The sequence below is a fragment of the Nipponia nippon genome, unplaced genomic scaffold (assembly GCF_047370975.1).
Source record: "Nipponia nippon isolate SJK-2023a ecotype South Korea unplaced genomic scaffold, ASM4737097v1 scaffold_4, whole genome shotgun sequence".
NCBI lineage: Eukaryota > Metazoa > Chordata > Aves > Pelecaniformes > Threskiornithidae > Nipponia > Nipponia nippon.
The window spans coordinates 82286628-82311133 of NW_028262358.1; the positions used below are offsets into that span (position 1 = coordinate 82286628).

General features: G+C 38.9%; 1 protein-coding gene across 2 annotated transcripts in view; it reads left to right on the forward strand.

Annotated features, from left to right (window-relative positions):
• Positions 1-24506, forward strand: part of MMS22L (MMS22 like, DNA repair protein) — a 99003-nt gene that overhangs the window by 53406 nt on the left and 21091 nt on the right. For both annotated transcript variants that reach the window (XM_087776032.1, XM_087776033.1), the window contains exons 16-17: positions 17868-18058; positions 20531-20681. In XM_087776032.1, coding sequence (XP_087632158.1) covers positions 17868-18058; positions 20531-20681 — 342 coding nt within the window. The remainder of the gene's footprint in view (positions 1-17867; positions 18059-20530; positions 20682-24506) is intronic.

The window sequence follows — 24506 nt, forward strand, 5'->3', positions numbered from 1 at the left end:
ATTGCTAAAAATGACGTTTAAGATAAACGCGACCTTTACTAATACTTAAGCCAAACGGACAAGATGTGTACAAGTTTAAAATGTAGTATTTATCCAATCACTTATATTTTTATCAAATCTGGTCTTAAAGCAATAGGTTGCTCTCATGTAGTATTACACTTTTAGCACATTTGGAGATAAAAGCTATTGTTGGTGATTGCTTGAAGTCTCTTTGTTCAATCATCTGAACAGTGCAAATCAAAGCGTTTTGTCAGACTGTGAGAAGTTTCGCCTGGATAATGCTTCCCACGCACGCAGGTCACCAAATAAATTATGTGCGCGGTTTTACAGCATAGCTGGTGCTGGAAGTTAAATGGATGCCCAGTGGTAGAACTCGTAAAACATTTTCCTGTTAACATGACCAGGCAGAATTGACATTGTTGATGGTAGCTTTAATCTAATAAACTATCAGTTCTAACAGTGATTTTTATGGTGTTTCAGAGGGGATGATGATAAAAGTTTAGCAAACCTACCATTCTTCCTGGATGACAGAAAATTAGCTCTACTGTCTGTATTACCAAATGTTGAGAACAATGTTAGTAGCAGATGTTTGGTACCCAAAGTAATCTCCTTCAGTAAAAAGATGTATTATAGGAACAGCATCCTTTAATACAACAGATACTCCATAAAGAACAAAATTGTTTTTTCGGGAAGGAAATAAAATACTTTGTTTTGGAATTTGGAAACCAGTTACTTCATTATCTTGAGTACAATTTGCCTGCCTTCCAAAATCTTTCTCTCTTGGAGAGAAAGACTTTCCTAGACCACTTATAGTGTATGACTCCCAGCAGGTTGCTAGAGAGTATCCATATGCATATAGTTTTTGATTTTCTGCAAAGGCAGCTAGAGGAGCTGGAACAAGAGAGTTTCATTATAAAAAAGAAAAACTTTATTTGAACTACAGTTCCTCTCTCTGTTACAGTCTTGGTTTAAATTAAGACAAATGCGGAAAACTTGAAGTATTTTCTCGGGCTCCCTACCTGAAAAATTAGAATGGCATGATAGTAACAAAGTCTTACATGTGTAACGGTAAGACAGGTGTGTTACTGGAAGTTATATTCAGAACGTCTGAAGAGATAACTGTGGGTAGCAGTACTTCGTTTGGTTTTTTTTCAGTACTTGAGGTTTGTATTTTGATACTGTTCCTTTATCTCCCCTCAGGACTTTGTGTAGTTATCCTCAGAGTCCATTTCACATCTCCTGATCAGATCAGGAAATTTCAACTGAGATAACACCAACTCAGCATTTGAATTTCTGCAGCTGGAATGGCTATTTCACCAGTTTCTCTCTGCCTTCTTGGTACTTGAGTCTGGGTGAGAACATGCTCAATGAGAGAAGCTGCATTTCTAAAGCTGTGCTAAATGAAGAAAAACATTTGAGAGATGTGGTGAAGTTGACCTCAGTGACTTTGTTTCAAGCAATTTGCCAAATTTTGATTTTTATTTTTTTTTCTTTTTCATAGTGTGGCTAAGAAGAATTTTAATGATGTTTACATGGCCATAAATTTACCATCACATCTCTCAAATTGTAGGCTTTTCCAAAGTGATTCTGCATGCTTTTGATCTGTTGGAATGAAACACCGTGAGCTTAAACAGAGGTCCACTTTAGTACAGTATGTGAGCGTCTGTTCCCCAGTGTGGGGAGTCCATCAGCACTGGGAGTCCATTAAACTATTGGGCTCTGAATTGTAAGAAATTGTTTGTTTAAGGTCAACCTGTTAAGCTTTAAATTTTTTTTAGATATATTTATGGTGTGAAAAATTACTTTTTAAAAAAGTGTAAATGATAGCTTACAGAAGATATGAACCTGTCCCATCATTATAATTCTCTGTCAACTGGTGTTGTCCTGATCTCAGAGTCCTGTGAAAGAGCTAAAGGTGGGATTCTGGAAATGATTGTACTTAAAAGTGGGTTTCAGTACTGGCCTTTCAGAACCAGGTGATGGGCATTTCAGTCACACTGCGTAGTTATCATTTCTCATGGAATTTTTTTGCAAACAAAAAACAGTAGGGAATTGGTAAAAAAGGCTTAGCTTGTAAAAAAAGTCAGAAAAATCTGTTGTATCAGAGTCTGGGTCATTGCGTAGCTATAGACAACTACACTTCATTGCTCTCCTGGTGTTCTAGAAGAATGTGTTTCAAGTAAATTATATTGTATAAGTAAGCAGCACAAGAAAAACATTGAAATACTGATTTAAGTCCAGCAGAGGACCACCAATATGATTAGGGGAAGCAGAGAAAACTGAGTTTGTTCATCCTTAGGAAAAGAAGGCTTGGATGGGAGGTGGCGGGGGGGAAGGCATTTTATTGTTTTGTATGATGGTCTAATGGGGGGGTTATAGATAAGATGGAATTGGAGCCTTCACTGAGGTGTATAGTGGTAGGAAGCAATGGACTGAGATTGTGATGAAGTTTTTATTAGATATAAGGATAAAATTTTCACAGGATAGTCAAACATTGGAACAAGTTTCTAAGTCAGTTTGTAGAATTTCCCTCCTTAGGGTTATTCAAGACTGGCCTTGCTTTGAGCAGGGGTTGGACCAGGTGACCTCCGGAGGTCCCTTCCAATTTAGATTTTTCTATGACTAGCTCTTAATAAAAAAACCACAAAACAAGACAAACAAAAAGCCTCAACCCCCCTCCTCCAAAAAAAACCAAAACCCAAACCCACAAACAAAAACCAAATAGAAATCCTATTTAACACACAATTTCTAGAAGATGATAAATTTTAGAAGTTTTGCTCCAAGAGAAGAGTTCTCTGAAAGATACCCATTTTCAATCTGCAGTTCATCTCTGTATTAGTAACATGACCGAAATCAGAAGCACTTGTTTTTTTCATTTCAGCATTTCTATTTTATTTTAGTTTCTCGGATAAACTGGCATTCTGATTCTTGCTATAAATTATATTCGCATATGATTCATTTTATAATGACGCAGAAGGTTTCCATACACCTTCACCAAGGTTTTGAGCCAGCAATGTGCCCTTGTTGCAAAGGAGGCTGATGTTACCCTGGCCTGTATTAGGAAGAGCATTGCCAGCAGGTGGAGGGAGGTGATCCTTTCCTGCTCAGCACTGGTGAGGCTATACCTGGAGTACTGTGTCCAGTTCTAGGCTCCGCAGCAGAAGAGAGATGTGGACATACTGGAGAGAGTCCAGCGAAGGGGGTACAAAGATGATTGTGGGACCTGAGCATCTCTACCTTGAGGAAAGGCTGACAGAGCTGGGACTGTTTAGCCTGGAGCAGAGAAGGCTCAGGGGGATCTTACTGATGTATAGAAATACCTGAAGGGAGAGTGCAAAGAGGACAGAGCCAGGCTCTTTTCAGTGGTGCCCAGTGACAGAACCAGAGGCAGTGGGCACAAACTGAAACACAGGAGGTTCCCTCTGAACATCAGGAAACACTTTTTCACTGTGAGAGTGACCAAGCCCTGGTGCAGGTTGTCCAGGGAGGTTGTGGAGTTTCCATCCTTGGATATATTCAAAAGCCATCTGCACATGGTCGTGGGCAACTGGCTCTAGGTGTCCCTGCTCGAGCAGGGGGGTTGGACCAGATGACCTCCAGAAGTCCCTTCCAACCTCAACCATGCTGTGATTCTCTGATTTCTCAGAAAGAATGGAGAATGTGGGTTTTGTACTCCACAGTATGTATTCAAGGCAGGACTGTTGTGTATAATACCAGGATATTGTTAGATGTGCGGCATCTTTCTAGAACTTTGCAAGCAAAGAGCTCAGTCAGAAGGCCTTGACAGGGTTGAGTGGATCTTGCTTTTGAATATTTTGAAGAAAGGTGGTCCTTAACAGGGAGCAGATGGTGCTAAGTCAGCTTATTTGCTGTGACAGAGTCTCTGGTTATAATTCCATCCTGCTCTGATGGCAAGAAGGAAGAACTGTCATGGGAAGGCTGTTAAAAATGATCTTGTCTGCCAGCAGTGATTTGTTGTTTCCAGCTAAAAAACATAACAGCTAATACTGTCTGTTCCCTATATGACAGATACTAGCATTTATGTTCCTAATAGGCTATGAACTTGAATAAAGATCATCTGAAATCATCTAGACTTCCTATTCTTTCAAATATAAAATACTCTGGAAACGAAGTTTAGTCTCATATTTAAAAAAAAATAATGAAATGATGTTGCTATAATTTAAAGGTACAGAAACATAATTAGATTTCTCAGTAGTTTTCTAACAAATCTTTTATATAAAAGATGACCCCTGTTTAAAACAAATAAGTGAACAAAACCCTCAAAACCAAAGGGTGATCAGCCCTGGCTGAGAGATGCTTGAAAGAGCTCCCAGTGACTTGTGCAAGATCTCCCCCTTCCCATCAATGGTGGATAAGTGTGTTTTGTGTTTTTCTTTTAAACTGTAATCATGTGAGGTGACATGCCTGCAGGCTGTCCCCTCATGACTGAATTGGCTGCCTCTGGTAAAGAATGTATTTCAATTATGTGGTGAACATACTTTGAATCATATGGTGGGGAAGACTTAGCTTTTATGGGTCAGGTTATGTGGCTCACAGCTCACTACCAGCTCTGAGAAGACCCTTGCAAATCAGTGCAGTAGAGGCTGAGACACGTTTACTGTTCTAAAGTTTTGCCTGTGGTACAGGAATTTAATGGGGAATTTTGTCTTTCTTTGATCAAAACTAATTGTAATGTCAGTCTGTTACAAAGATCGCTATTCAAAACAAGGCTTTTAAAATAGCTCCAATTCTTAAGTTCTGTGAAATGACAAAGATTTAGAAATATTAAGCTTGGTTTAGGTGAGTTTTTTGCACATATGTGTACTAAAAAGGGGAAAACAATAGCTTAGGATAGTATCAATTTCAAATGTACCCTGTCCATTATTTTCCTTTATTTTTCTCTATTTGTTCTTTCAGATGATTAAAAAATTCTGAATCTGACCTGTGCTGAAAGTCTGGTTAGGCAAACTAAATGTCTTTTTAAGTGTTTGCTTTTTCTGTTGTTGCTTCTTGAAGAACTGAGTACTGACTTACCAGTTCAAAGCAACAAGATGACTCCCAGTGCCTTGAACGGTGCAGAATCTAGCACGGAGTGCTTGGCTGAGATCTGTTAACAGCTGAGCCCTGCTGCTGGAGTGAGTACCTGGACTAACTCTCCTGGGACTTGAGATTTTGGGACAGCAGAGGGTCACTTTGTGTGTGTACGTATGTGTTCCAGTTTATACTTTGCATTAAAGACATGAAGAAAACTGCGATCTTAACATATGCCTGTGTAGTCCAGGGGAGAAGCTATCTTGGCTGAATACCAGTGAAGGTAATAAAGGAAAATTGCAGTTGGGCTCAAATTAGCTGTCTGTTTTTTCCCAAGACTGTTCCACAAACTGAAATATGAACTAGTTGCACTGAATTAATGCAGGTTATGTTGTCTTCGCTGCTTTTGCAACCTTATCTTAGTTAAACGTGGTTAGGAAAAGACAACAGCTCTCTGGCACAAATTTGCTAGGGTGGCTGAAGCGGATGTAATATTCCTTCCCAGCAGAACTAGCCAAAGCAGGCTAGAGCTTTGTTGCTTGCATTTAAATTATGGTCCTAACAACTTGTCTTTTCAGTGATGTAGTTAAACCCTTTGAGAAGGGTTAAGGAGAAAGTGCTAACTAATGTTTTGCAGCTCTGAATGTTTGGCTTTTCTGTACCTTTGTGTTTTAGGGTTGTGTGTCTGTTCTTGTTAATGTCTTTACTTTGTCTGTGAGTATAGTAAAGATGTTGGGGATTTCTTGTTCTCCCTGTATATTTTAAAAGTATTACTGAGCACACACAACATGCTGTCACAGTGAGCACAGGGTTCTCTATTACTGTGCTTAGCTATAGAGAGGATTATATTAAACTCTGTAACCTTGCTGAAGCCCCTTTGTACATTGCTGCTATATTGATAATCTTCACATGATTCAACTGCAGTTGAAAACCTTTTATTCACACCATTAACACTTTCCATCCCAGTGAAGATGAGAATCTTTGATACCAGGAGATGAGCTCTTTGTGCAGATTTTTTTTTTTTATTATTATTATTAGTGCAGTCCTGCAGATGTTGCTTTGGACATTTCTTCATCTGGGCATATACAGGGAATACTCATCAAGCCTAATCATTCAAAAATGGGTAAAACGATGTATTGATGAATGAATAAGTGGTTAACTAAGGGACTCCTATGCTGTTTGATTGCTTGCAAAATAGTGAATGCTTTAGGAAAATACTTGTGTTGTGAAAGAAATCCACTATAACATTTCAGAGTAACTAAGAAAAGCATTTCCTAGTGTTCCGCATCTAAAAATAAACAGTGTTACCTATGTATCAGTAGACTGAAGGAGCAATGTAAGATGTGTTGACATTTTGTATCTGTGATGAACGCAGACCTATTAATGAACAGCTTTCCTCTAAAATGTAAAGTTAAATGCATAATAAATCATTGGAACTTATTGCCCCATCTTCAGTATTGCACATTGTAGAATCACAATTTTGGTGATACTTGCTTTACCTCTCTTTAAAGTAAAGGGAATTGTCTAGTAAATAAGAATTTCAAGCTTGATTTCCATTTTTTGTCTATGATTTTATTTTATGCTAGTTGTTTTCCAAATACTTGCTGTTTCTTGTAATTTAATAAGAAGTGTTTCAGGTAGACTGCTGGCCCATTTCTCTGTATATTTAAGACCTTCATTAGGCAATCGGTGGAAAATTCTTCCAAGCATTTACATGACACCTTTCACTTGCATCTCACAATTGTGGCATCTCTTCGGCCTGCATCATTGCAAGTCTCACTGCATCCACAGTCGTCTGAGAGAGTCAGGAGGACAGGACAGGCTGATCGTAACACGTTCCAGGTCTCTCTTCTGCCATATAGTGCATGGGGGAAAGGTTGCTGCAGGAAGAATGTGATGAAGGAAGCGGTATAACAGAGGAGGGAGAGCTGGCTGTGCTTGGAGGTCACTTCATTTCTGTTTTGGGTTTTTTTTTTTCTTTCCTTTCTGAGTTGAACTTTAGCAGTTGCTGTCTGTCCGCTTTCCTATTTGAAGGATTTCCACATTTCTTCCTGCAACTCCGTGAGTTTTAAAATAGACTTTTTTTTATCCTCTTGTCTCTGCCAAGTCTGTTGGTGGTATCCTGGGAACTTTTACTGCTCTCCAGTAAAGGGCGGGAATGTTCAGGCAAGTACTGCTTTGGCCTTTGTGCAGCGTTTGCCTTCTGGTAGGAAAAAAAGTAAAGAAGTATATGTGAATTACACCTAGATATTGAGTCTTTTTTGTCACTTCTATGTGCTACTTCCTTCTAAAAGTCCAGAAGATGAACTCCTAAAGAATGAATATATTTAAAGTTTCAAGGGATGGCCGTGTTCAGAGATGCTGCAGCTTGACAAACTAACATGTCTTACTTTGAATGCTTGGTTTGAAAACTTTGAAGTGGATTAGGTCATGGTTGCTTTTGCCAGTTTTAGTGATTCCTTGTTTGGGAAAATGGATCAAGCAATAAGAGGTAACTTTGCTGATTTTATATCATAACATAACATAACATATTGTTGTTTCCATATTTCTGTGGAAAAGACGACCGCCTTAAAACCTGAGACTTCCAGTTCACTTTTTTCTGTGCTACGTGCTGTTTGCAGTGTTACGTTTAAATCTACAGAATTTAGTGAAGAACATAGGTCTACCAAATTCCTCTGTCTTGGTTTCAGACAAAGAGCTGCATTTTTGAATCATACTTCTCTAATGAAGTAGCTGCCAAGCTATGTATTACAGCATCTGTTGTTTTAAAAAAAAAAAAAAAAAAAAAGTTAGGAGCATTGACTTAAAATTTGAAAAGTGTATGTTTTCCATTTTTGTTTATTATGGGGTCAGTTGCAATGGTTATGTTTTGGGGTTTTTTTGTTGGTTTTTTTTTATGTAGCCTTAAACTTGGAAAGCTTTATAAAGAGTGCTGGTTTTGATTTACTTTTTATTTTATGTCAAAATGTAATGTAATCAAATGCTTTTAATTGTGCAGTTGATAGACTTACTAGAAGATACATAAACAAACAAAAAAACCCCAAACAAATAGTAAAAATTATAATTGCTTGTGAGAATATTAAAAAATCATAAGAGCTAGATTCTGTAGCTGTTGATAGTATAATTATTTAATTACTGACAACTTGCATCGTCTGTACTAATGCACACTCCGGTAATGTGAGAAAATATTGCTGCTGCTGCTCTACTTGCATTATGACATTTAAAAGGATCTGTCACATTTTCCCCACTCTTTCCTATGTTTTAGTGAATATCCCAAGTAATGTCTGAGAAATGAAACTTGGCTTTAGTTTTCAAATCACTAAAAGGAAAATGTAGTTGTTTAAAGTGGTTAACTGTTCTTAAAATATTTGTATCTTCAAAGAGCTTTATATAAGTTCCTGAATAGGTTTAGTAATGAGTAAGGATCATTTAGTTTAAGGTATTTTCTGTTGATATTATTTGACTTGGGAAGGTGACCCTGAGCTAAATTGCAATGTGTGATTTGAATGCCCATGGGCTGCCCTTCATTGGTTTGATTGGGGGAGATTATCTGGATTTCTAATATACTTTAATTACTCTGCTTATATAAATTGTCACATTAGAAGCTTCTTAACTGTTGAGTCTGTTCTGTCAATGATCCACGAATAATAGGAATATACTAGGCTCTTCCACTGAGATTTGAAGACTTAAACCATCAATGAAAGAATTGGAATGGCTCCGTTTAAACCTACTGTATCTTCAGTAGGAAAGAGTATGTGATCTGCTTCTACTCAGGCAGCAATTGATGTGTGGTAAATTGAAAGGATCTTTAAATTTTTTATTTTGTTAACAGGCATTTTTTCAATTAAGGGAATGTAATGCAAACTATGGTTTAGGATGTTTAGGGGCAATGTTTTCCTAATGTGCATGTGGAAAAACCAGAAAACAGTATGGTTAGGATTTTTGGGTGGAGGAAACGTGGAGTGTCTTTTAGCAATGATTAGCTAAGGTTTTATAGAGAAGCTGTCCTAATTGAAATGCTGCCCTAATGTCTGTGTGTGTGTCTTACAGCCTAAGCTAGATGCCCTGGTATTTTTATTTATCTCTCTCTGTGTATATATGTCATCTCTCCACACACACATATACAAACCAGTTCTTTAAATTATGGCCTGAAGCACATCACTCCTAGAGTGTTATGGTGATTTAGGCCTCTCTTGACCTTTTAACTCCTGATCCACTAGGGCCATCTGCCTGCCTGCCAGCTCCATTCAGATGAGGTAGGAGGATACCAGAACTTGGAAGACTCCTGCTCTCAAATGGTATAGGGGTCTTCCAAGATGCAGTGGTCTGATGGCCCACAGCAGCAGGTCCAGCTGAGCAGCAACTTGTTTGGCACGTACAGAATGCATGTGTTATAAAACAAACCACTCTTGCCTCCTATGTGGGACTTTGTCTACTGCTAGCCTACAGAAAATATGAAGTGAAGGACTGAATCCAGTGTGTGTCTGGTGGGTCCAGAGACATCCGATTCAATGTCATGAAGAACAGAAATCTGTGTGCTTGGAACCATTGTAGAGTCCCACTGCTGAAGATGCGTACCTGAACGTGTTTGTTTAAGTGTTTTTTGGTGGTGTTTTTGTTTGTTTTTTTAAAATAACAGACAACAGATATAGTCTGAACAATTAAATATCTGTTACGTAGTGGTTAGGATGTTATACAAGGAGGGAGGAGTGCCATGGGCTCCAGTCCTTGTTCTGGGATTTTGCATTTTTATCCGGTGACTGACTATGTAAAACTCACAATCCAAGAGCAGAGCCCGATCCCCAAACCAGTATATCAAAACTGGACCTAGGTGCCCTCCCCCCTGAGGTTGTTATATTAAAAAAAGTGTATTCCAGGTTTTAAAATTAAGGTAGCTTCTGCTGCACTTTGTGCAACCTGCTTTTCTTGGTGTGAATTAGTCGTGATCAGCTTTTTGGTCCCCAGTAGACTGAGATTGTGGGTTAGATGCTGAAGGCATTTGCATAGCTGAATTGCAGGCACCTAGGGGACTTCCCAGTCAAAAAAGGGTGACCTGACTAAGTGAGCAGTTTGGGAATTATGATTCAGGAGTCTGAGATCTGTTTCTGCTCTGCTTTTTAACCATTGCATCCTTCTATCCCTTTGGATCTCCTCCACCATCACAGACGTGCCACTTTGTGTGTGCTTGACATCATTGCGCCTGATGAAGGCATTTTGTAACACTGTATGATGTTGTGCAAGTCTGTGCTATAAAAAAACTTAAGCACAAATGGTTGAATTAAAGCATTTGATAAAAATCCTGGATGTTAGAGTTCTGAAAAGCATCCCTCTTCCCTTGTTACCCTTCCCTACCTCATCACACCCATCAGTGATAATCATACACATAAATAACCAGGCATATTATTCGGACATCCTTTTTGCAGTAAACATTTAAACATGCAGCTTGTTGTGGATTATTGAAGCAAATTAAACTGAAGGAAGAATGCTGAAACGTGTTTTAATGAATACTGATCCGATGGGGGCATGTTAATGTTTGATAATATTGTGTCATGATTTTTCCAGTTCTATTTGTATGGTCAGCAGTACATCTCTGTGGTGGTGGTGATGCTGTCATTGTGGCTTGCACAGTGCCGACACTTGCATTATAAACTGTGGGATTTTTTCAAATGTTTCTTTTAATGGATGAGAAAAATTATTTTTGGCTTTAAGTTTCTCATGTTCCTTATCTTTCTGAAATCTGTTTTTTTATTCCATAAAATTCTGTGCTCTTTCAGGGTCTTTTTTGAGTTATGAAAGAGTGAAAAGGCTGGCGCTTAAATATGAAGAAACTTTATAGATACTTTGTACGTATATTGCAGATACGGAAACAACTTGAAAGATTCTGATTTGAGGTGGGATTACTTCTTCTGTTCGGTTGCTACTTGCAGTCATACCAATCTCAATATACTGGGTGCTATATAAAGGGATATAAAAAAGAAATTGTGTCCCAAAGAGTTTAGAAACAGATTTAAGAGAGTACTTTGTTGTTTGTATCAGACTTGGGTAGAATTTAGTCACCTTCCTTCATGCATGTTTCACAGAAACAGCCTGAATGTGGAAGTGTCTGAAAGTATGTAGGTGGCTCCATTTTAACCACTGAAGTTCCCTAAGTACCTAAATTGTGTGCCCAGAGACTCTAAGGCTGTTTTCACATGCCTTAGCTGTTTAGCATCCAGCTTAGGCACTTTGAGGCAATAAACCAGATGTCTTAGCATTTAAAATTCTTGTAAGCGTGCTGTCAGTGCACCTACTAAACATGCTGATAACCAAGAGTTTAGTGCAGAGCTCTGCAACCCGGCCTACTTGCATTCAAAACTACGGCCGAGAGAAAGAAGGTTCACCTTTTTACACATTAGGTCAAGTGGTCACATCGTTCACCAGTGATGAGGAAGCCAAAAGCCTTTACCATGAGATGCCTGAAACCCACATCTGTGACTTTCCACCAGTCTCTTAAGCATGGTTAGTTTGGGCACTTTCTTCTTGGAGGAGCTGGGCCATTGTGGAACCACTGTGCAGCTAGTGTGCCACTTCTGTGGATCCAGATCCATTTCACTTTCATGAATCTGTGTGTATAAGAGAGGTGAGATCATTCAGTTTGTTACTTGCACCTTGGCACAGCTCCACAATACTGCATGAAAGCAGACTTGAACCCAGATGCAACTGTTTTGTCCTTGCCTTTGTGAATGCCAGTATTACGGTCCATACTTGAACTATCTTTTCTTTTTTGAATGTTTTGAAAAATTATGTATAAAAGTAATTAACTCGCTCTAAAAATGTGTTCTCCTTCACACTTTGTATTGTATTTTGTGGTAGCATAACAGGTTATGACTTCAGAAATATACATGTATTTAGTGTAAACTGCATATTTGAAGCACAGACATAAAAATAAGTAAATGCTTATGAACAAATTACTAAGTAGAAATTGAACAGTGAGTTTGTCAACATGGGAGTTGGTATCCATATGGATCAATGAAATACGTGTTGTAGTTTTCTATAACTATCTGGCATTGATAGTCAACTAGTTGAATACCCATAGCGGATTATTTTCAAAGGCATATGGAGGGCACGCAAAGATCTTTTTTCAGCTTAATCTTGGATAGGACTAGTTACTGGAAATGTGTGTGGCTTCTGCTGAAACGTCGCTTCCAGTTTTGGTCACCGTAAGAAGCAACAATTCTGGTGGAATAAAAGGAAGGAATGAGTAGAGGTATTAAAGAAGTATTGATGTTTTATGGCATTTGAAGAAAGTGGAAATTGGATGTGTAATTTTGAACTAAATTCTGAAATGCTGCTTGGTAAATATTGTTTGATAGCTTTAGCTGAGTGGACTGCTGTCTAGCTGGGATCTCAGTTTTGCATCTATAGCAGTAGCACAAAATTTGAGTGTATCACTGCAGTGAGATTTATACAACCACAGAAAAAATGGCTGGATAGATTTCTACAGGAAAGCCCGATGTTTTGTCATACAATAGTGCTATATAATTTCTTTGTATTGACAAGTAAGAGGGGAAGGGAAGACGAAACACCTTTCTGTATGAAATGGAGTAGTGTCAGCACTGGCACTTTTATTTTTTATTTTATTTTAATGCCATCTTTATTGTGTAACTTGTTGCTAATCTTTTCAACAGAAACAAATATGCTTTTAATTGTATTACCATGGCTTTTGATTTTTGGGAGATCTTAAGATAACTTTATTCTTGTGCACATTTCCAAGTAGCTGACATCATCTCTGTGTCTGGGGTTTGTTGAGAGAACGTAAAGCTCTTCTGTCTTCTTCACTGAAATCAAAACTCTCCCTTTATTGTTCCCTGCATCAGCTAATCTCTGTATCTCTTGATTTCTTTATGCTGAAATCTTCATAGCTACCCTATAGCTGAAGAAGCCTCAGCTTCCCCCCAACCACTTCTGTTGCTGTTACCACCTCTGTGGTAACAGTAAAATAGGACCAAGGCACAGTGCATTTGCTGCCAAAATATCAAAATGAGAAACTGTGTTGATAATCTTACAGTGATGCAAAAAGAGGGAGAATGTTTGGAAGGGAAATCTCCAAGTTCAAGTATTATTCAAGTCCATGATCTGCAGAGAGCACAAAGCCCATATTGAATCCGAGTGTGATGGTGCTTTATTTCATTTTACTTGGCCTGACTTTTCCTTGAAAGAACTGATGTTAGCAGTTGAAATTCTAAGCATCAAAGCCATTTATCATTTCAGAAATACTCATATATCTCTACCTAGTTACTCTAGATTTATCCAAGGGTGTTGGTCCTGCAGGTGTTGTTTTTTAATCATTTATTTGTTTCAACATCAAAAGGTCATTCAGGTCCTTTAAAAAGACTTTCCTGAGCTTAATCTTGGCTGTACTGGGAAGCTGAGTTCTTGGGTACTCTGGCTGGCATGGCATGGTCTCAGAGCAGAGGAACTGGAAGTACTGTCTGTGAAGAAACCAGTGCCGGTATTTATAGTCTGGGGGTCCTGAGGGTGGTAGCATGTGTCCCTGGCAATGCTGATAGGAGGAGAGAGGTCTTCTCTCGTGTTGGGGAGTTCTGAACCCTTGTAGATGAAATTAAATGACATGGTATTAAGTCTGGATGCAAATATGCAGCCAGTGCAGATTACGGACTAGCAGTGACTTGAGTTTCCGTTATACAAGCAGGCTTCTGCATTTTATGTGTTTTACTTTTCCACTTTGACCTAAAGTTTCACTCCATTTTAGTAATCCACGCTTGCAAAGGCATGGTTTGTTTGCAAAGGCATGGTTTACATTTGCAAAAGCATGGTTCATGATTACAATATCTGCATCCAGATAAATGGCTGCAATTCCTTACCCAGGTGTAGGATGTAGAAAATAATCCCACATACTACTGCTGTACCTGCATCCAGCACAATCTGCATTCAGGTAGCACAAACATTCCCTTTGTTTGTAAACGCAGGGTTTATTTGATCTGATGGCAAAATCAAAAGCCACACCTTTTTATAGAAATAGGAGATCAACGATTTAAAACAAGTGAAAAACACACCAAGTTATTACCATTGTAATGAGGCAACCGGTGGTTCCAGAGCTCTTAACACAATGGAAAACTGCATGCATTTACTGTAGATGATGTCTACCTGGACTTTAGTAAAGCCTTTGACACCATTTCCCACAGCATTCTCCTGGAGAAACTGGCTGCTCATGGCTTGGATCGGTGTACGCTTTGCTGGGTAAAAAACTGGCTGGATGGCCAAGCCCAGAGAGTGGTGGTGAATGGAGTCAAAGCCAGTTGGTGGCTGGTCACAAGTGGTGTTCCCCAGGGCTCAGTATTGGGGCCAGTTCTGTTTAATGTCTTTATCAATGATCTGGGTGAGGGGATCGAGTGCACCCTCAGTAAGTTTGCAGGCCAAGACACCAAGTTGGGCAGGAGTGTTGATCTGCTGGAGGGTAGGAAGGCCCTGCAGAGGGATCTGGCCAGGCTGGATCGATGGGCTGGGGCCAACTGTATGAGGTTCAACAAGGCTCAGTGCTGGGTCCTGCACTTGGGTCACAACAACCCCATGCAATGCTGCAGGCTTGGGGAGGAGTGGCTGGAGAGCTGCCTGGCGAAAAAGGACCTGGGGGTGTTGGCTGAACAGACAGCCGCCTGAACATGAGCCAGCAGTGTGCTTAGGTGGCCAAAAAGGCCACTGGCATCCTGGCTTGCATCAGAAACAGTGTGGCCAGCAGGACTAGGGCAGTGATTGTGCCCCCGTACTCAGCACTGGTGAGGCTGCACCTCGAGTACTGTGTTCAGTTTTGGGCCCCTCACTACAAGAAGGACATCAAGGTGCTGGAGCATGTCCAAAGAAGGGCAACAAAGTTGGTGAAGGGTCTAGAGCACAAGTCTTACGAGGAGTGGCTGAGGGAGCTGGGGTTGTTTAGTCTGGAGAAGAGGAGGCTGAGGGGAGACCTTATTGCTCTCTATAGCTACCTGACAGGAGGTTGTAGCGAGGTGGGGGTCGATCACTTGTTACTTGGGAGAAGAGAGAGGACAAGAGGAAATGGCCTCAAGTTGCACCAGGGGAGGTTTAGGTTGGATATTAGGAAAAACTTCTTCACCAAAAGGGTAGTCAGGCCCTGGAACAGGCTGCGCAGGGAAGTGGTTGAGTCCCCATCCCTGGAGGTATTTAAAAGATGCATAGATGATGTGCTTAGGGACATGGTTTAGTGGTGGACTTGGCAGTGTTAGGTTAGTGGTTGGACTTGATGATCTTAAGGGTCTTTTCCAACCTAAACGATTCTATGATATATAGCTTCAGAAATGGAGTGATGTTTGATGGTATACTTGTCTAGTGTTAGAACAATGTAGAAGCCTGAATAAAAAGTAAAGTTGTATTTATCCATATTTTTATGGAATTAAAAAAAATTGCTTGTGGTAGAAGTAGCTGGCTACATCAGCTGTAGCACATATTGATGCCCCATCGATTCTAAGCATTTACCGTATTGCAAGCATTTGTGTAGGTTACTATGAATAAACATAAATACTGATTTGTACGTGTTGCCCTTCCACTGACACAGAGATATATTACCTTACTTTGGAAGTCTGTACACCCTTCTACTTTGCATAGATGGCTAAAGGAGATGCAAGGCACCCTTCTTTGGAGAGGCAATTTAGAGGAGAGAAAAAGGTCTTTCTGTAATTTTACAGTGTAGTCTGGGTGTAAGTAGGGCAGAATTCGGTCCTGTAAGTTTTATTCTCTGCACTATGAGGCATCGTGCTTTCCTTTCTTGACAAAATAAACCAAAAAAAGCCCTTTGTTTTTACTGTTAAACTTTTTTTTTTTTTGTAATGGGCAAAAATATGTTTTTCGCTTGCTTCTTGAGCTCTGCTTTTACTTTTTCATTGTTTGTCCTCTAGACCTCACTATTTCCGCACCCTTTTCTTTGTCCTTTTTTTAATAACGGGTACTCCCAAAGAAGTATTGCTTGACTTTTTATTCTAATCTCACTTCTGTTTCAATTCATGTTGACTTGGAGAATATGCCTTGTAAATAGGAATACCAACTGACATACTGAATATAATCCTCAGTTTATAAGCATTTATTGTTTTCACAGCATCCTTAAAGGGTAAGCTGTTTTACTATCCAAATATCATGGCTGGGAAACTGAGGCTAACAAAGGCTGTGTGATTTACGTGAAGCCACAGAGGGAATAAATGTTGGGTTTAGAATTCCTGGCTTCTGTTCCCGTGTCTGGACTCTTAATGTCTCTCAAAGTAATACTTGATTCCTCCTAATATTATGTACTCTTCCACGTCTGTTAAATGTAGCCATTCGAAAGGTAGGTGGTACTCAATTCTCTCTGTCTGTCCTATTGAAATTAATGGGTGCCTGCAGGCAGGCATAAGGTATCGTTACCTTTGACAGCCAGTATGTTTTATGTTTTAAATTATGTGTTAGAATTTTTGGATACTAATTTGATATAATGAGATGCGCTTCTAATATCAACCCTAGTACGGGAAGGCCTTGCAGCCAGCCTACTCTTTATTTAAAATTATTCCATTTCAGATGTCCTAATGAGTGCTGTGAGTTGTGTAATTCTTCCATAATTTTCCCACGTTCCCAGAAGGGAACTAGGGGCTGGAGTTTTTTCTATTTTTGTTTTGGTTTATTTCAAATTAGAGTGAGCACAGAATAAAGATCTAGGGGAAGAGTTTTGTGAAACACTTGCTATTGTGAGAATGGCAATTAAGAAAAAAAATATTACAGTCTACAGATGTTAGTGTTAAGGCAAGTCTCGATGCCTCCGCTGTTTGCCATTATCTTATAAATATCTTGACTCTGAGACTCTGACTTTACAGTGCTGTTTATAGAATTTAATAAAGCAAATGTAATAATGCTGCCTGTGCTTTAATGCACAATCTCAATTGAGTTGACCAGAAGATAAATAGGAACAGGAATGATAGTGCGTTCCTACAGATTGTTTTTAATAAGCATGTTATTTAGTTGATCAGCCCGGTGCAGTAATGCCTCCTATCCTGCTCTACCAGACAAATTTATTAATGCTTCCTCCCCCCCCCCCCCCCCCCCCCCCCATTTCTGCGAGAACATTGATTCCCTGCAGACATATCTCTATTAAACCTCTAGAAAGTCACAACTTCCAAATTAGATTAAGTAGCAGGAATGGTACTAGAAGAATCAAAGAAAATTGAGTGCGTTATTGAATTCATGCCACATTGTCTCAGGAAGAGATGGGAGTTATGTGTACTGGTAACTTTTGTCCTTACTGTACTAACAAAGCTGTGGGCATTGCTGTCAAACCTAATTGTCTGCAGCACATCAGGATAAAATGAATCTTTTCTCTTATCAAAACTCATACCTAGTGAGCTTTTACAAATGAGAAATAGGTTTCAGAAGGAAGCTTTACAACTGATCAAAATCATTTTCCATTATTTGCTGTACACAACCCTATCCTAAAAACCCTACTGACAAAAATTTTAAAGCATCTGGCTTTGGACTGTAAGCAGACTTGCTTGTCATGCTAGCAGTTGCAAAATGCAGATATTCATTTTAAAGCTGCCTATTTCTCATTTTGATCTGACATATTAAAAAGCATATAATTAATGGTTGACATTAGTAATTAACATTAACTTTATGGTGCTTAATATGCCATCAATCATCCATCAAATAACTGGTATGCATAATGTCTTTGCATAAAGGTTTTAATTGCACAAAATGATCCTTCAGTTCCCAGGCTCTAAGGTTTAAAGTAGTTGTAAATGCGTTTTTAAAAGATGTGAATTTTTCATTTATTGAATGTAAACATTGTTTTTGTTTCTCCCTAGGAGTGTGCACAAACGTGTAAGCCAGGGACTTCAACTAGGGAACACGGCCCCAGACGCACAGCTTCCATTAGCGGCTAAAGAGCACCACCTTGCTGTCGCCAGTGCTCTCTGGAGAAATTTCTTTCCATATTTGAAGAGCCAGAGAATGTCACAGACGCCACCTTCCCCACAGCTTGCTGATACAGCTGCAGGTTAGCATTGACCCTCCCTGCGACTACCGGATTCGGTGCTATTTTCTGGGTGATGAACTTCCAAGGATTTTGTACTTTGGGGTGTTTCTACTTCCATGTAGTAATTTAAATATGAATAAATGCAAAAAGTAGATTCTATGCTAAACATTTTGACAAGAGGAAATATTGTAGTGTTGAATTACTCGATAGAATACAGATTGAGAACTCCAAAGGAGTTTGAAGCTATACAAGCCTGACTTCTTTTTCCCTACTAGTCACAGATTATAACCAATGTTGCAAATGTTATACAATATAAAAGAGAATAACTTCTTTCACTATATGTAGATTTTACATCTTTTTGTAGAAGTTTATTATAATTATAGAGAAAGAACTATTCTTTTCATTATGGTTGCAATTCAAATTAAATTTTTTTAAATAATATTTTGCATTTGAAGAGAATTTTTAAAAGGTTAATTACATGGCAGTTGGGTTTTGCTGAACATTTATGGTCCTAAAACTATTTCATAATCTGTTTTAATATTTATTTTGCTTTACACTGAAGGGTTTTAATGTTGAAGTACAACATTCCATATCTACGTGAACTCCACTTGCAACGAGTCAGCATAGCGGTGTACAGACAGAAATCCCAGTTTGATCTTTAACGTCAGTAGCTAGCATTGTATTCTGTAGTTACAGTGAAATCTTGTATCCATTTAACTAAAATTTAGAGAAGTGAAATATAAAATATTTTTTCCTATCACGATATGAATTAGATAAAGTTACAAGCTCAGAAGCACTGAGTTAATAACAGAAAAGTTGAAAGACCCTTCATTTGAAGCAGCTCTGCAGGAGTTAGTAGGTAACGTTAATGAAGGAGGCAGCGTGCAACAGTAGTGGTCTCACACTGCTGAAGCATGTATGGGAAACAGGAATACAAATCAAAGGAAGAGGTTGTTAACGTCAAAACTTTCATTCATTTCCTACAGTGTCATATCTTTTTATTTTATATTAACATAGTGAAATAGCAAGAAGAACAAGCTATTATAAACTCTGCTTACAAGCAGGGGAGTGCAGTTGTGACCTGCTTTATAGAGATGTGTTAGGCAGTACTACAGAGGAAAGCAAAACCTTCCCACGCTGTAGGAGCTTCTTGCTTTGGAGGTTGCAGCCCAGAGAGAGCAGCTGTCACAGCTCTCCTGCTCCCCCTGCCAGGCAAATAGCCTGGGACCCACATTATCGTTTCTGTCTCCCATTTCTCCCCCACCCATGTTATGGCTGATGCTGCAGAAACAATGTGATAATCTGGAAGAAGGCTGGCACAAATTGCTTCCTCACCTAAGGCAGAGTGGGGACTCTGTATGACCTTCTTTTTTATTCTGAGGCACATATGGAAATATGAAGTCCTTCATAGCTTAAGGTAGTCTGTCCATACACCAGTAATTAAAATAGTTTCATTGTTGTTTCTGAAAACTAGCCTTTTCAGTCTGATTCAAAGTCAGCTTCTCAATGCATGCAGGTTTATAAATCCTTATTTTAATAAATTAATATGACATTTATATTTAACTTGAATTGGAGAATTTGGAAACTAGTGAGCCCCTTTTATTTTATTGCCCTCCAAAGTCAGTTTTCCTGACTCATTTGATGATGCCTCTCATTTCCTATAACCTAATAACTGCCCAGCATTTCAGATTACATTTTCTTCCCGAGTTTAAATGCATTTATCATTTGCAGCATAAAGCATGTGCTATATTTTTTATTCTGGTAGTGTTAGATATAGATTCCACAGTGGACCTAACAGAAACAGCAAAAGGTTATGCTTCATTAACAAAAACTCTGTGCAAGGTACTGTCCCAGTTTCTAGATCAGCAACTGTTAAATGAAGGTCCTTTTTTCAAGAACAAGCTTGTCTGTGGTGCTTTATTTACACAGTAACTTCTGATACATGAAAGTCTATTCTAAAAATAGAAATGTACCAGCTTTTACTGAGTGAATTCTTTCCAGATACAGTTATTCACTGCGAGAAGCGTGTAAAAACAACAAAGCAAATAAATAAAACTCAGCCCTGTAAAGCAGAGTAATACTTACGAGTACAAGGGAAGAAGTGGTGGATGGAGGCAAGAAAGGGAGGCCAAGAAGAGAAAAAAGCAAGTTTTTAAGACATGGTTTTTATTGCATAGGTGGTAAAGCTATGCCTTCAGGATTTATAATCTGTGGTTTCGTGAATATGTTTAAAATTGCATAAGTTTGGATCCATTTTCCCTCTTTTGCATTTAGTGTGTTATGTTGACTTACAAACTCCTTGGGACAGAGACTACATTTTAACATGTGTACAAACACTATCTGTGAGAATAGTGGCCCAGTTTTAATTGAGATTTCTGGTACTTCCAGACTGCACATTATTAACCGTAATTAATTTTCAATGTTTTTTAGTGGAATAGGGATGTACTGAGAAACTATTAACATGGTGCCATGTTTTTCTCTCTTTAAAATCAGGTTTTACTCTCTTAGCTTTGGATATACCCAGCAAAGCCCTGTCAGATCTCCAGCCACAGCCCGTTCTATCAATGATGCAGCTGTTTGGATGGGATGACATGGTGTGGCCTCAGCTGGTGTCAAGATATCTAAGTCACCTAATTCAAAACAGGTGAAAAATTGTGACTATTTGTTCTTCCAGTACCTTGTCATTCCTTCATTAGACTGGTGGAAAATGTTGCTTCAGTCATGTTTTATTAAGATGGTCCAGGCTCTTTGCATCTTGCATCAAGTTCTAGGTTTCTTGAAATCATCTGGGACATTTCACAGGGGATAGTGGGTGTTATTGGGGTTGGGTTGGTTGTTTGTTTTTATGTGTAAATAGCTTAAGATAATAAAAATTTGTCAGGAAGATAGGTAAGTATTTTGAAAAAGTTATTTGTCTTTTATATAGCAAACCACTCATTTTTTCCCGATGGAAACAGTGTGGTTACTAACAGATTTTGGAAAATGACAATATCTTCAGAGAAGTTCTTCCGTGAAGAGCGATACTGCATCAAAGTGAAATGCCTGAACCCATAACCTATTTTTAATTTGCATAGTTATAGTTATCCACCTCCTTCTATTGTTGCCGCACTTGGGCAAAGTTGTTACACTTTGGCAAGGCAGTAGCCTTCTGCCCTAGCTGCACTTGAAATTGAATAATGTAACTTGGTCAAATTTAAAATTTCTAGCTAAAAGTACTGGACTTATTTTTCCCCTACCAGTTACACTTAAATCTTCTTATAAAAAGTCAAGACAAACATTATCACAGAAACCTGAAGATGCTATATAGTAAGTATTCGATGTTTAAATATCCTGACTTCTTCAAAATGAAGAACGTCTGCAGGAAGCTGAGGAGGATGGGTTGGGCAGAAAGTATAAGGAAAATGATTGTAAGGAAATGCATGCATTAAAACTTTCTTTTTGACAAGCTTGGAACACTTTCTGGGTACATATTAATGTTCATGTAGCTCAGGTTTCTGAGACCTGCTAAATGGATGTTTTAAATTAAATAATAGGTTTAGAAAATTTATCGCATTCCTATGTTTTACATGCCAATGTTGAATTTTCACAGAATCACAGAATTGTTTAGGTTGGAAGATCATGTAATCTAACTTGTCCGATGCTTCTGCTCAAGCAGGGTCAGCTAGAGCAAACTGCCCAGGACTCTGTCCAGTCAGAATTTTATATACCTGAGAAATTTTATTTGGTTTAAGTAGGCCTCCATGAACTTAGAGATAGATGGGGGTGGTGGTGGTGGTTGGTGTGGTGTGGTGTTTTTTCCCCCTCACCCTGCTTCTGAATCAGGCTTTGGAAGCAGGGGAGGTGAGAGATGAGAGAGAAAGAGGGAGTGTTTCTATGTCGGACTCTATTTGAAAGTGAAAAATGTTGCACATTTTTAGGGTACATATTGTGCTAAGGAGCATAGCTGTAAAACAGGATATGGTAAAGATTATTTCAGTGTGATCGGCAAAGATGAGGCTACGGCCTTCTTGCAGGGAGATGTTAAAAGAGACTGAGTTTAGTTCCTCGTGTGTCAGTCTGGAGCTCAGGAGAGGAATGCTCAGTCCTCTGATTTGCTGTCTTTCCCTTTAATCTTTACAGGGTGAGTTTCATGCAAAGTTGCAGATACCTAGCACATGCTGAATGAAATAGGAGTTAAGCACATAAATACCCATTTATAATTTGAATTTTGTTGCTCTTCAGGTGAGATCAAGAAAAACATTTTGAAGTATAAACTGAAATTTTGGTATAATTTAGGTGCTTAAGGCTAATTACTGGTTCCCCCAGTAAACACTTAAGTGATTGAAAGCAGTTACTTATGTATTCATTAGCAATATTCATTAGCACCTGACATATTGTTATATATGTATCCACAGCTACATTGCTATGCTGGCTGAAGTAACACTTACTGTATTTGGAACCACGGCTGAAGCATTCCTGTTCCTAAGTGGTTGGAAGCACAGTTGCATTAGCGAGTGCAGAACAAGCATACGTGACTAATACCAAGTTCCTCATACAGCCCTGCTCCCATAATATCATCTAAAAATACAGTTAGCATTGATGATAGTTACCTGGTGTACATTAGCTGAGAGGTTAGAGCACTTGTGCAAGAATTTGGAAAACCCAAGTTTGGTGGGTCTTGCACTCTGAGGGAATTCAAATCTTTATTGCCAAGTACAACCTTAGAAAGGAACGAGAGGACCTTGCTCTCCTCTTGCAAGTTGTACTATGGACTAACTGAAAACGTCAGGTTCATGGATCCATATTGAGAGAACTAGCAGGAAAAAGCATGACTGCATAGTTGAGTGATGATGGGTATTTCTCTTGCTTATGCGTGTGTATGGTCTCGCTCTTTCTGGTTCTCTCACATGTTCTCAGTCTGTCACTCTCTGCTTTTCTGAATCTTCCCCCCTGCTGGAAGCATGGGACAGAAAGCACTCACACAGAGGCAAATATTTTTGCCCCTAAGCTGTTGGGGTTGCGATTGCCCAGCCTCAAGGAGAATTGTCTGTTTCCCTTATCAGTTGTCTCAAGGCCAACAAGGTGAGATTAGGCGAAGGTATGTCCCTACTTCATCAACAGAGCTGTAAGGTGCTCAGATTACCTTGTGAAGGGACGATGAGTACCTGTGATAAGACTTTTTTGGTAGAATTATACAGAGGTATCATACTCTAAACACTGTCATTGTACTATATGCTAATAAGATGGCAGTTTTTTGTAGCATGATTCATGTACTTATTTACTTTAGGCAGTTGTAGAGCAAAAGTTATCGAAGTATCTAAGTGCTGGGATCTTAAGACTTCATGGTTACTGTGTTGTGATAATTTTCACATCAAACATTCTCATTAAAAAGTAAAAAGATTATTTCATTGCTGATGCTGTTATATACCCTGTAAGCTCTGCCTGGTCTCTTTAAGATTGAAGCTTATTCTGCATATCAGCAATTTCAGTATCGATAATAAAGGTTCTGATGGACAAGCTGTGTCCTTAGGAACATGCACACAAGCTTTGGCATTTCTTTTGCAGTAGTGCCTAGAAGTTTCTCTCCGGATCCATGTTGCGTAGTGCATGATAGTATTATAACCTGTTTAAACTAACTTTGAGCACGTGTGTAAGCTCACTGGTTTAAAAGGACCACCTGCCATGCTTCTAGCAGGTAGTTATTGTTCTTTCCTTTCTTAAGGATTAGGAGCATATTCCTTTCCAGTTTTAGGACAATGCTTAAGTGGCCTACCTACCAGCAAGCAAAAGAGAAACAAGAGTGAGACTACAGCAGAAAATGTTTTTGTGAGCCTTTGGGGCCAAGTAGACTAGCTGTGCACATCTAGATTACATAAGGCTGGAATTTCTTGTTGTTTATACATTACTGCAAAGAGCATTAATTAAGTCCATAGGCATTCTGTTTTTTTCTCTTTTGGTACTGGAATTTAATTATTTTTTATTTGCTTCCTTATTTATTTTGTCAATTGTACTTCAGCAGGGATGTTCAGACAAAATATACAGTTGTCATTGTTTTTAACTAAATGAAATAGGAAAAAAACCTGCTATTAATGTCGTTCAGTGAGAAACAGAATCCAGTTTGGTTTCCATCTGGACCTGTGTCGACTTTGTTGCAAGCATGAGTAAAAATTCAGTAGAAAATAAGTAGATTTATATGTACATATATCAAGAAAAGAGTACAAGCATTTTTCATTAAAGTCAAAGCACCTAGGACTGACTAGGGAGGAAACCTCTCAAATAAAAAGGTGTAACTATTTTCAAGAAATTTCACTGACCTGAAGCACACACAGAGCTCCTCTGATAGGAATTGCCAACAGGGTGCAGAACAGACCCGCTCTCCGTTAGCAAGGAGTTTCTGCAGAATTAATGATGCGGGGCCAATATGCTTGGGAAAAAGTGACAACAGCAGCTACTCACGGTTGTAAGGCGAGTAAAACTTCGGGAATACTGT